We start from the raw sequence: 13,683 nt of genomic DNA, 5'->3' as shown, positions 1-13,683 counted from the left end.
CCCCGGAGTCCTGGGATTCCTGCTGAGAAGAGCTGCTAACAGGGAGTGGAACCAGCCCAAGAGAAAGAAGTGTGCTGCAGTCAACAAAATTGAAAGGAGTTAGAGATCTGAAGAGCCCATTGACATCAGACATGGAGACATTCGAGACTTTGGAGTTTGCCCAGCTGATTTGAGTCTTGCTTTGGTCTAGTATTTCCTCTCTACTCTCTTTCCCTGTGTCATTGTATGTTAGAAGTATGTGATCGATTTTTTTATTTTGATTTTACATGTGATTACAAAGAGACTATATGAATCTTTGAACTTTAGACTTCTCAGTAAGTTTGACACTGCTATAGACTATGGGGACTTTTGAAGTTGGGCCAAAGGCATTTTTATTATGATATGGCTATAAGCCTTTGGGGGACAGGGAATGAAATGTGGTAGTTTGAAAGAAAATGGCCTCCAAAGGGTGTGGCATTATTAGGAGGTGTGGTCTTGTTGGAGAAAGTGTGTCAATGTGGGGGTGGGCTTTCCATATTCCTATACTCAAGCTACCCCAGTATCTCAGATAACTTCCTGTTGCCTGCAAAATGTAGTACTCTCAGCTACTCCAGCACCAAGTCTGCCTGCATGCACCGTGTCCCGCCATGGCAATAATGGACTGAACCTCTGACCTGAAAGCAAGTCAGCACAATGAAATGCTTTCCTTTATAAGAGTGGCCGTGATCATGGTGTCTTCACAGCAGGAGAAACCCTTACTGAGGTACATGCCTTCCCTCCTATAATGAACCGTAGCATCTAAACCAGGAATCCAGATGAACCCTCTACCCTGAAGTTTACTGCCAAGTGTTTGGTCACAGCAGTGAGAAAAGTGGATGTCTGTGGCTCTCTTCTCCATCCCCTATTCATTCACGTTCCTGCTCCTCATTCCCAGCACTATATCCCCAAGAGTGGCTTGTTGTACCTTTTATTCTCCTGAAGACATTCCTCTGATACCTGTTATTCAATAATTACACAGTTGTACCTTGCCCAATCCCAAGCCCAGCTTGCCAACCCAAATCATATACATAGCAAATGATCACAGAACTGGGACCACTCAGCCAAGAGCACAGAAGGAAGAACAGGGCAGGCAGGGAATCCCCATGACCAACCACTTTGTCAACTTCATGACCTGTCAGGTCACTGGCCTGACATCTGTACCCACAACTCTATAAGAGGAAGAAAAGGTTGTGTGGGTGCAGAGGAACTCAGAGACAGCAGAGCACTCTGGTAGCCTGACGTTTCCACGTTCTGCTCCCTGTTACTAGGGATCTGATTTGATGTAATCTATTGCATTTGATTTCACCAAGAAAAAGCAAATATCAAAAGGGAGTTAAGCCTGATATCTACCCATGAGGTGTGTCCACTTCTCTGTCGCTGTTTACAGGACATGTCCTTAAGCCTTCTAAATACGAAATGGGGCACTGACTACATCTTTCTAACCGAGAACACATTGAAAACTCTACCACTTGGTGACCAAAGAAGTCCTCCCTTACTGATTTTTCATGGCCCTGGGGACTCAGCGAGTCCAAAATCCAGTCTTGCAGTACACTCTGCAACTGTGAGAACATTACCTTGTCACCAATACCAGCTGCTATGTTAGCAAGGATGATGAGCAATGGGGGAATAGAACCTTTAGAGCTGTGGTTCTCAACCTGTGACTCAAGACTCCTTTTGGGGTCAAACAGCCCTTCACAGGAGTCACACAAGACCATCGGAAAACACTGACACTTACATTATGATTTATACCAGTAGCAAAATTACAGTTATGAAGTAGCAACAAAAATAATTTTATGGTTGGGGATCAGCACAGCATGAGGAACTATATTAAATGCTGCAGCATTGGGAAGGTTGAGAATCCCTCCTTCAGAGGACTTCCGTTACTGAGACTGCTTCACCAAAACAAATCCATGGCATTTGCCTATGCGGTTAGGTAGGTGGGTAGGAAGTTCCAAGGGAAGGACACTGAGAGCAACAAGGTCAGATGTTGATACTGACTCAGAGGAAGTTCCTCAACCCATGATTCACCATCACTTCATCTGACACAAGGGCCTGAGGACAGTAGTGTCCAGTTCATGTGTCAAATGCATGAAATGAGAGTGAGCATCAAGGTACCACAACAAGGGTCTCACCTCCCATAAAGACTCCTGGGCTCCTGGGAACCTTCTACAGGTACTGCCCTTGCTCTGCAGCTATCCAAACACAGGTCCTGTGTGTCCACCCACTCTCTAGACACTAGGTCCTTCAGAAATAAGACAGCTTTGTTCCCTGGGAAGGTCACATGAAAGGTTTGACTAACTGAATGCCAATCAAGATTTTTCATTATCGGAACATGACCAAAGTCATTTGGTAAAGTGAGGACCCTAAAGGGTCATGTCCACACAATCACATGTGCTCAGCATTTACATGTTGTCATCACATGTGGCAAGGCACACACGCTAAGGTGCAACTGGGGTGTGCTGCTATGGGTGCCACCCTCCCTGCTCCTGTAGAATACAGCTGCTTCACCCACAGCTCCTGCCTCCCACTAAGATGTCAGGTCACTGAAGCAAAGCTCAGTGGCCAGTGTGACTCACCACCAATTTTGCAGAAGTTAACCACAGGCATGGCATATAGCAGGTCCTTTGTTATCAGCTTAAGGGCAATTAAATTATACAAATAAAGAGGAAAAAGCCCTCCTGTTTGTAAAGACAAAAGCAGGAACAAAAACTAACAGTGACACCCGAGACCAAAAGAGACTTCCTAGGAGGCTTGAGTGCTCCAAGAGCAGCTGGAGTCTAAGTGCTGCAATCCCTAGAACTCAGTGCTGTGGGAGGGATGTTCTAGAAAGGGAGAATGCACAGGGTTTTTCATGGTCTACAGCAATTAGCTGATACTAGCTGCAGAAATCATGCTCACCATATGGCAAGCCCACAGTAGGCTCTCCAGACCACCGCAGTCACAGCAGATGCAACAGGTGGAAGCAGGTACAAGTGGGAGGAAGGAGCTCCAGCCTCAGAACTGGTTAGTCCTTCCCCAACCGTGAAATGTCACATTCTAGGGCCCGTGCTTCTGTACTGCAGCTTCCTTTTCTGCATGCAGCTCAGCTATGTCTTACTCAGCAGACACCTCTCTCTGCAGAGCCACAAGCTGCGTAAAGATGGAGCCAGAGATAAAAGACACTTGAGGCATACCACCTTAGGAAGGAGGATGAAAGAAGACAAGAAACCTATAGCCTGGAGTCTAAAAACATTGCCCCTTCCAGACCACCTGGGCCCCATATAGCCTACTGAGTGCCTGTGATTTATTACTGATAGAGGCAAAAAATGAAATCCCCCAGCATCCTCCACACAAACATGCTCAATTGGATAAACCTTTAACATTCTGGCTACATACATTTCTCTGGCAGGACTGGGACAGTAGGGAGGTCAGGTGCTCAAATACTGAGGGAGTCTTCCTAGGGCACCACCTTTCCTCTCAGCCGTAACAATACCCAGGGCTGTTCTAGAAGAAAAAAACCTCCCTGAAACAAAGCAACATTGTACAATGGAATCCTAATTGGGTCAAGCTTCTGGTGAGTGGAATCAAAGGCTGAATGAATCTCACATAGACAGCAAATGCAGGTGTGCTTAGAGGGAAGGACTCGCGGGCCCAGGAACACATGTGCTGATGTGTTATTTCCTGTCCATGTAGTAGCTGCAGTTTTTGTCAAGGGGGGAAACAAAACTGTGGATTGTTTTCAGGTCCAATACTATGCTCTAAACATTTCAGTTGACCATTATTAGCACAGATATTCAACTTGTTTGGAAGTTGGGGTATCACCTGGAGAACCAGATTAAACATTTGCAGATGCACACGCTAGAAATATATTGATTGATCAACAGTGAACTTAATTACACCACGTGGCAGTGAGGAGAAATCAAACCGCAGACACAACTGAGTACTAAGAAAGAAGAGGACAGGGGGACAAGAAAACGTGGTGGGAGGAGGACAGGCACACTGAGGTGGCTGAGTGTGGGTTTGTTTCCCATCTGACTCATCAATGTTTGTCTCTGGTCACTGTTTGGTGGCAGTCAGACATCAGTGGTCCCACAGTGCAAAATATCCTCAGGATGAAAAGCAGTAAACTGGAAAGACACTGGAAGCCAGTGTTGGTTTTGTTCTATTGCCCTCCAAGGTCCCACAATGGCTCCTGCTACAATGCTCACTGCACTCCTGAGAACCTATAATGTCTCCTGCTAGAATCCTTTTCTGAATTTATACAAGCACAGGGGCCGAGAGTAAGCATCTCCGCAATGCAGAATGCAGGCCATTTGCCTTCTAGCCTTTATAATTGGAGAATACAGTCTCCAAGCCATTCCTCCAGGCAAGCTTTGGGGACCTGATATTACACCAACAATATTGGTCCTGAGGGAGCAACTCTGACCCCCTGCTATGCCTGGAGTGGTCACTGTGAGACAGCAAACTGTTTCTGTCTGGCTTTTTTTTTTTGTGTGTGTGCATCCATGCTTGTGTGTATAGTGCACACTGGAGAGGTCCAGATGCCTCCCATCATCTCAGAGATTCAGGTGGCTCTCTTTGCAGCAAATCTGAGCCAGGCTGGGCCCCTCCCTTTGGAATCAGCAGCTGTACTAACCATTTTTCTAGAGCTCCTAAAGAAATTGATTCTACTTTGTGATCTGAATACAAATTGTATTCCACAGGCTCATACATTTGAACACTTGGTCCCCGACTGATAGCTCTGTTTGTGAAGGCTGTGGAATCTTTAGGAGGCAGAGTCTTGATGAAGGAAGTAGGTCACTGAGGGCAGCTCTTCAAGCTTTAAAACACAGCAGCACTTCCCAGCATCTCAAGTGCAGACACACTGTGACCAGCCAGCCTCTTGTCCCTGCCCAGTGTAACATCTTTCTTGCCTTGATGGACTGTATCCCTCTGCAAATGTGAGCCAAAAGAAACCCTTTCCTGTTGTAGAATTATCTTTTTATACACTGTGAAGATTGTCACTCAGATTGATTTAATAAAAAGCTGAATGGCCAATAGCTAGGCAGGATTTGGGGGGCAGAAAGGATGCTGGGAAGAAGGATAGAGACGCAAAGAATCACCAGTCAGACGAAGAGGACGCAGGATGGGGAGTACAGAATAAAGGTAACCGAGTCACTTAAAAGAATATAAATTAAAAGATAGGGGTTAATTTAAGGTATAAGAACTAGTTATAACAAGCCTAAGTTGTGGGTCAAGCTTTCATAATTAATATAAAGTCTCCATGTGGCTATGTGGGAGATGGCTGGTGGGACAGAAAATGTCAGACTACAAATGGTGCCCAAAGCAGGCACATATATCCACATAAGACCTGAGAGAGCTTCAAAAAAGGTTCTAGACACACAGAAAGGGATTCAAGCATGGCTTCCTAGTCTGGTGTCTTTCATGCCAGGCGCAGTACAGAGACACAGCTCTCCTTTCAGCTGCTTATGTGCTTGAGCCGCCAGTAAGCCATGTGGTGGGCTTAATTAAGGCTTTGCTCATGCACACAGAAAAGGTTACAGATACACAGTACATCAGGTTCAGACGGGGGAAAATCCCTCTAAACAGGTTATAGTGTGTTTAACAATGTGCATAGGCTTAAGGGGGGAAAATGGGTATAGATAGTCATAGAAAAATATTTTAAAAATTACCAAGTCTTTAAAGAGAGAGTAATGTAATTAAAACATAAGCCACATAAGGATGGAAAATATACAGGGAGTCTGGGTCCTGCAGGCTGCTGTACTGACCTTAAATTTTTTTTACAGGGAGTCTGGGTCCTGCATGCTGTTGTACTGACCTTAAATTTTTTTGAATGCTGATAAGCAAACAACAGCTGCAGCCATGCAGTTATGAAAGAAACTGGTGCATTAAACCAGCCTAAATACTTTAGAAATTCCTTAATTTTAAAATTGAAGCCAGTATTGCTTTAAGGAAGATGTTATCCTTTTATTGTTTTTTAATCTGTCCAGATTAGTAAAGATCAGATTTCATTGGAGGAAACCTCCTGAGTATATTGGCAACACACATGGGGGAGGAAGCCAAAACAGACTACAGTAACATGTAAGCTGATCCCTTGACACGGGAACAGCTCCGAGATGAGACATGATAAATCTTGTTGGCTAGAGTCCTCCATGACTTATTATTACATGCCATCCATTCATATGGATGGAGATTTATATTACAGTTGGTTATACAGCCCAAACAGACTTATAAAGTTGACAGATGCCTTTTACCTGCTCAAACACAGAATTCTCTTTAGGTGACTTGTGCATACCATATACTCCATACTTGTGTTAATGCAGATATGTATGTTACCTTTGAAAGTCTACGTATTTTCAGAGCAAGGACACCAGATCTACTGATGAAAACAGGTGGGCCACGTGATCCAGCCTCTCAGGGTGCTTTTGGTAGAGTTTCCTCAGAGTTCTGCATCCAGAACATCTTCAAGACTGCTGGCTGAGATGGTCCAGCCTCACAGACTATTCTAGCCAGGACTGCAGATAAGTCTTGTGCTTTTTTCCATTACACAGAGACTGAAAACAAATAATTCAGCTAACTCTCTCAAGACTTGACAATTATACCAATTTGTCGAGGGTCTCCTAAAGATTCCAGTACCCCAGACAACAGGAAGCAGTTTGGAGAACATGACGCCCACATTCCCAAGAAATGTGGTAGGTGGTTTTTGGTCATTTGATGGGTTATGGATGTTTCTCATCATTTAGCGGAGTTGGTTACAAGTTGTTATTGGTCACAGTCAGGAAAAAAGCTAAACAAAGGAATTATATTCAAAGAGCTCTTTCTGAAGAAAAAAATGGGAATATAGGATAAAATGATGAGATAAAAGTGTGGATTGTTGAATCTACTTTTAAATAACCACAAGTCTCAAATATTTTACATCGGTACATGTTGGGAGCTGCAGACCCCCAGTCTCTGAACTTTCTATGACCCCTTGCCTACTGGAGAAAACAACTTGTGTTTCTATGCTTGCAGCTGCTCTGAGCACAAAACCCTCATGAGTTCCTGACAAGGAAGTGGTTTCTGGTGGGCTTGCAGTAGAAAATCCCCAGAGCTAGAGTGTGGCCACTAGTCAAGGAGAGCACTATACAAGCTGCAGGGAACATAATAAAATTCGCATTCTTGCTTCAAGAGTGACCCGTGTCTCTGTGTGTTCTTTAATCCCAAGGCCCTTGCCCGACCATGGTTCCAGGTGATACAGTTGCCACAGGTATGGATTTTTGTATACTAATACAAATTTAAGGCTATTTTTGTTATACTATATCTAAATTTCTATTCCTGTTTAAGGCAATTAGTCTTTAAATTTTATTTAGGAAAATAAATACAGGCTAATAGTTAGTCATCTATTAACTATCAAACTTATAGCCATGTTAGGTATGCTCTCAAGGTCAAACAGATATATTTTAGATAGACAGGTGATCTTTAAACACTTCATGGATCTGTAGATTGTGTCATTTAAGATGTTTTAATAACATAAGGCTTTTGGTGACAGTACCAATCTACTTTAGAGACGACAATGGACATCTGAGACCCTCCAATACAAAAATACGCTTTCTTTAAGGCAAAAGCTAGCCATTTGAGCAAGAATCTGCCCTTGCCTTGGCTGCTGACAGTATGCTGGCCAAACTGGACTGGCAGGACACAAAGAAAATGGACTGCCAAACTTTGCCAAGAGAGGATAGGACAATCCTTCAAAAGTATCTATTTTACAAAAAAAAAGTCTATAAGATTATCTAGGCCTGTAAGCCAAAGATGGATGCCCCAACATTGCAGAGGAACCTTGGGTGACTGTCTTGGCAGTCAGCTGTTTCTGTCATTTATTTCAGTTTTGAAAGCTGCTTGCTCTGCACTTCCTGTCTACTAAGGTAATATTATATCCTTCAGGGGTCATTAATGGAGTTAAAGAGTAGGTATTTATAGTTTCAGTTTTCCTTAGTTATAAGAGAAGATAAATTAAGTACAGAGCTTTGTACTCATCAAGATAAAATAAACAATGAAGTATTTTCTACAAATATGCCAAATACAAATGGATTGGACATTGTAAATGTAATTCTTACCTGATAATTGTTCTTATTGTTATAGTTTTATTATGTTAGAGTTAAAACCATTCCTTTTTATTTAGACAAAGAGGGAGAAATGTAGAACAATATTTTGTACACTGTGCAGATTTGTTGCTTGGATTGGTTTAATAAAAATCTGAACAGCCAATAGTTAGGCAGGATTTTCAGGGTAGAGAAGATGCTGGGAAGAAGGGTGGAGATGCAGAGAGTTGTAAGCCAGAGAGGAAGCAGGATGGGGAATACAGAATAAATGTAACCAAATCACTTAAAAAAATGTAGATTAAAAAAAATGTAGATTAAAAGATATGGGTTGATTTAAGTTATGAGAACTAGTTAGGAACAAGCCTAAGCTATTGCTGAGCTTTCATGATTAATAAGAAGTCTCCATGTGGTTATTTGAGAGCTGGCTGGTGGGATAGAGATGGTCCAGAGATACACTTTCTCCCTCAGGTTGCTTTTTTCAGAGCATTTATCACAGCACCAGGAGAGCAGCTAAAACAAAGAGACTAAATCTAAAGTCTGTCAGGGGTGGCAGTATGAGCTAAAAAGTTGTGTCATTAAATGTGTTTCTCTGTGTCTTTGTTTCCTTATCATGAGTCAGGTATAAAAGTGTCTTACCTCGCAGAGTTGCTATGAGCACTGACAGAGCTAATTCTCATAGCATGCAAATCAGCGTGGGAGTAGGATACCTGCAGCTGGTAATTATTATTTATATTGCTAACTTAGCCTAGTCATTCCTATGCCAATGTTCCCATCTGGCATCACCCTTAGCCTGTTGCTCTATTCACTATTGTGAATTTAGTATTATTCTTTAAGCTGACTCATTTCCAATTTACTTAAATTTTTAAAGATTGTACTTCATATATGAGAAAGCAGAATTGTGTCATAACTCAAAGGCAAATACAAAAATAAACATAGGGCAAACAAATGACACCTATTGTTGGCCAAAGGTGTCAATAACCAGCTTCCTGTGTTATGCAAGTAGGGACAGGGAGGGCATAAAGCTGGGACATCCTCCAGAGAGGAGGCAGGCATGTCTAGCCTGCAGCCTTCAGGACACGTGTTCCAAACAGTTATGACTGTGGCTCAACACCTTGTAGATGACAGCGTCACACTGTAATGCTAGACAGTTAGGCACCCTGCACTAGAAGCAGTAAAAGCACTATAGGGGAAGGCTCTCCCGAAAGCTCTGTCATTTGAACTCCAGACACTGTCTTCTAAACTAGCAACAAGAGACCCTGCTGTCCCCCTCCAGGGGAGGCGCAGTTCTCAAGCTGCTTCCACTCTGATAGAGACATTATCCTTGCCATGCAACAACACCACAGATATAGCTAGTGAGCACTTGAAACATGGCCATGTGACCACCACAGTACAGCAGTGAGCACCTGAAACATGGCCATGTGACCAAGGCCACCACAGGTACAGCAGTGAGCACCTGAAACATGGCCATGTGACCAAGGCCACCACAGGTACAGCAGTGAGCACCTGAAACATGGCCATGTGACCAAGGCCACCACAGGTACAGCAGTGAGCACCTGAAACATGGCCAGTGTGACCAAGGCCACCACAGGTACAGCAGTGAGCACCTGAAACATGGCCAGTGTGACCAAGGCCACCACAGGTACAGCAGTGAGCACCTGAAACATGGCCAGTGTGACCAAGGCCACCACAGGTACAGCAGTGAGCACCTGAAACATGGCCAGTGTGACCAAGGCCACCACAGGTACAGCAGTGAGCACCTGAAACATGGCCATGTGACCAAGGCCACCACAGGTACAGCAGTGAGCACCTGAAACATGACCAGTATGGCCAGCAAACAGGTGTTCAATCTATTTGGTTTTAATAATCACAATCTAACGACCATGTGTGGCTAGTGGCTGTGGTGGGACACAGCACGCTTCTGCTGGAGAGCCACACAGGGCTCTTCAAGGGCATGCGGTCATCCATGGTTGTGGCTGTGCTGCCGGAAAGGAGATCCTTAGAAAGTAGACAGTAAGTTGCCTTATAGCGGAGGATCATCGGTCCCTGCCTTCCTCACTCTGAAGCCCCGTGTGGAGGTTTCTTTTTAGCTCTCTGGGAGGAATTAACAGCTTTTCTTGTTGTTAGCAATGGGATTAATTACTCAAAATAACCAACTGCCTTTCCTTTTCACAATGGCCGCCAGGAAGCCTGCAGGAAATTCAAATCGCCAGAAAGGACTAGGTTGGACCTCATAATAAATACAGTCTCTGCTCTTTCCTTTTAAACCCTTTGAGCTATCCAACCCTGCTCTATTTTTCTCTTTGCTTTTATCATTCTTTTCTATATGCTTCTCTAGAAATTACCTCAAGTCTAAATAACATGCATTAAAAAATCTTATAAATAATTCCTAGTGGTACCATTATTTAAATAAGTCATTTCTATCCATTATCAGTGACATGGAAAACACTGCATCAAGCTGCCTAAAATGTTTCCAAACACCAACCAGAAGCACTGTCAGACAAGGGCTAATGCATATGCTACGCATGGAACTAAAACATGCACATCTAAATCCCCACAAATCTGCCTGCAAAACTATCTCCAGAGCACACAGATCCCGCAGAGCTCGACTCTGAAGCACTCATGCAAACAGTGCCTGGACACTTCTGAGGCTTGTTTGCAGAAAAAGGGCCCTTTCATTTGCAATGTGTAACCTGACTGGGCATGGTGGCACACCTGTAATCCACACACTTGCACGTTTAAGGCCAGCCTAGGCTATGTACCAAGATCCTGTCTCAAAACAACAAAAGCATAGTCTGGTTTTTATTAGGGTCCTTTTCCCACTCTCAGACACGTGGTTGAGTGAGATCACTGCCAACCCTGATACAGGGCCAAATTGAGCCAGCCATGAAAATCAAAGTCTTACCCCTCACCCCAAGATTCAGCCACAGGCCTGCGATTCAAGATGGACTATGAGACATGAACCAGGTCCTGGCTGAAGCCAGACAAGAAGAATGGGTGTGTGGTGCTGCGGGGGAACAGCCATCAAGCTTCAGACAGCTGGCAAAGTCACAGAGCAACAACAGCACAAGGCAACAACAGGACTCCATGCACATCCTTCTACCTGACCAGTGGCCACACACCACCTCATCAGCGCAGATCCTGCAGATATACAAATAGTGCCAGCATGCAAAGCACCATGGCACAAACACAATACATGTCAGCATGAAACCCAGGTACTTACCTGATACACATGAAATGCATTGGCTGCTTTGCCTCGGAGAAACACAGACGGGATCCAAACATTGATCAGCGCCCGATTAGATCTGACCAGAATAAAGAGATGAAAGTGGCCATTTTTACTTATTAAAAAAAAAGCAGGCCAAGAGACTATTTTCTCCTCTAAAAGGCATTTCAAACAAGTCATTTATACAACAAATTAAATCATACTTAACAGTGAGATAAGGATGTGTTTAATAATTATCACTAGACCTCAGAAGACTATCTCTAAGGACCTTGGTTTAAGGGATGAATGAGTGTGTGTGTGTACATGTATTTGAAATTTACATATGCAGTGTACACTCTGGAATGAGAAAGAGCTTGGTCTTCAGCTCTAATCAGCTAAGTGACTTTGGCCTAGGATGCATCTGCTGCTCAGTCACCACTCTGATAGAGGAACAGTCATAGGAAGCCATGGGAGGTCATTCACAGTAGCAGGCAGTTTCCGGAGTACCCCACGGAACCATGTGACTAACCACTACCCTGATTTCTGGCCCTGATCTCATCTATGGTTTGGGGAGTGACAACTGCTTGAGCTTGGAGGAGAAAAGGACAAGGGAAAATAGCAAATTAGAAAAGTTCGGACGCCCCCTTGTGACTCCTCTACAGCACTGCGTACTGCAGTCAGACTCACTGCAGTTGTTGACCTGGCACACCTGGAGGAGGGACTAAAGCAGAGCTTCCATCCAACTGGCCTGAGAGCACTGACGTCAGAGGCCCATCTACCTCAGCAGTGCATCCCTGAGTAGCTATCCTGGGTTGTGTGAGGAAGGTGGCTGAGTTGAGGAGAGGAAGCAAGCTAGCAAGCAGTGCTCCCCTATGGTTTCTGCTGCAAGCTGCTGACTTGAGTTCCCTGGATGAAGAACAGTAACACATAAGCCAAAGAAGTCCTTTCCTCCCCATGCTGCTTTTGGTTCTGGTGTTTATCATAGCAACAGGGAAGCTAACTGGGACAAGCAAGATTTAAACTAAACTACATGGAGCACAGGCCAATGGTAGAGCTCTTGCACAGCACGAGCCAGTGCCTGGGTTCCATTTGCAGCCGTTCCTGAGGATGTCAACTGCACAGCCCGTGCTTTTCTTCACACTGACTCACTCCACCCCGAGAACAGGTTAAGACACACTTGACTGTATTTTGGTTCTATAACAGTTCTGCCTTCCGTGGTAACTTGAGGCACACAACGCATACCCCACCTCGGCTCCACCCACCTGAAAAGGGGGCTACGGCTGAGCTCTTCAGGAACATCCTGACAGCTGGCTAGGCACGGTGCCCGTTCTGAAAGACCCTGTCTTGCCTCCACACAGAGCTACCCAGGGAGAGGGGCTTATCATGAGCATTCCTGCTCAGAAGCCGTCAGCTTCTTGGGCTTGTAGCATAATCCAAGATGCCAGGGTTTGTTGAAGACTTCATGACCTTCATTATTTCACAATCTCCAGAGTGAAAAGCAATCTATCCTTACCACACACACACACACACCCCACAACCCTCAGGGGAGCAGCCCTGTGACCCTGGCACTTCTAAGCTCTGGGCCACGGTGGTGCCCTCCTTTCATAGGACAATAAGCCATGAATGGTCATGTGTTCAGGGTTCAAAGCACACTCAACAATACTGAGTCTCCAAATTGGTCTGTGTACCCAATGGCGTTTCTCATGCAAAGGTCCCAAAGCTGTTCCTGAGCCTAGAGCACCCCAGAACCTTTCTGTCACCAAGACAGGGGTATAGAAGAGCAATGTCCTGGTTCCATTCCTCTTCCCAACTGCTAAGGCCAAAGCAGATGACCCCAGACTGGGTCACATGTTCTTTTTCCAAGCCATTTACTGCACTGTGTTGGAAGTGACTGCCTATGTGACTCCCTCCTGTACACCAGCTCTTTGGTCCTCTCGCCTTCCTTCTATCCGTCTATTGATCACTCATCTATCATGGAATGAGTATCTAGTAGGACCTGGTAGACACAACTCTATCTAAATATGAGTGACGAAGGAACAGAGAAAACAGATGTAGTCCCCCCTTCACCACAGGAGAGGGACAAATTACACAAATTATTCTGCCATGGCAAAGAAAATAGTGTGATTTCAGTTTTAAAATTTTATTGAGGCATGATCTAATCTGGAGAATATCTCATGTGTATTTTGGAAGAAACCTGTTCTAGCTGGATCTGTAGGATCCACATGGCCCATGTGTTAAATGCTGAGTCCCCTGTCTGTGATCCGAAGAGGAAGTCTAGCGGAAGGGAATTGTGGAGCCACAGTCTTCCCCTAATTCTCTTTGCTTCCCAGCATCATGAGGTAGGCAGCTTCCTGCCAGCCCTGATATGGTGCTTCAACACAGGCCCAAGAACTAAAAGTCTGCCTT

At 44.5% G+C, this 13,683-nt stretch overlaps 1 protein-coding gene across 1 annotated transcript in view; it reads right to left on the bottom strand.

Annotated features, from left to right (window-relative positions):
* Snx29 (sorting nexin 29) overlaps window positions 1-13,683 on the bottom strand; it is a 412,124-nt gene that overhangs the window by 89,397 nt on the left and 309,044 nt on the right. The window contains exon 18 of the mRNA XM_041676439.1: window positions 11,296-11,377. Coding sequence (XP_041532373.1) covers window positions 11,296-11,377 — 82 coding nt within the window. The remainder of the gene's footprint in view (window positions 1-11,295; window positions 11,378-13,683) is intronic.

This window comes from Microtus oregoni, unplaced genomic scaffold, assembly GCF_018167655.1.
Source record: "Microtus oregoni isolate MIOR12 unplaced genomic scaffold, Mior012 000027F_ref0000203, whole genome shotgun sequence".
NCBI lineage: Eukaryota > Metazoa > Chordata > Mammalia > Rodentia > Cricetidae > Microtus > Microtus oregoni.
Note: the sequence above shows the minus strand (reverse complement) of the source record. Positions and strands in the feature narration are given on the sequence as shown.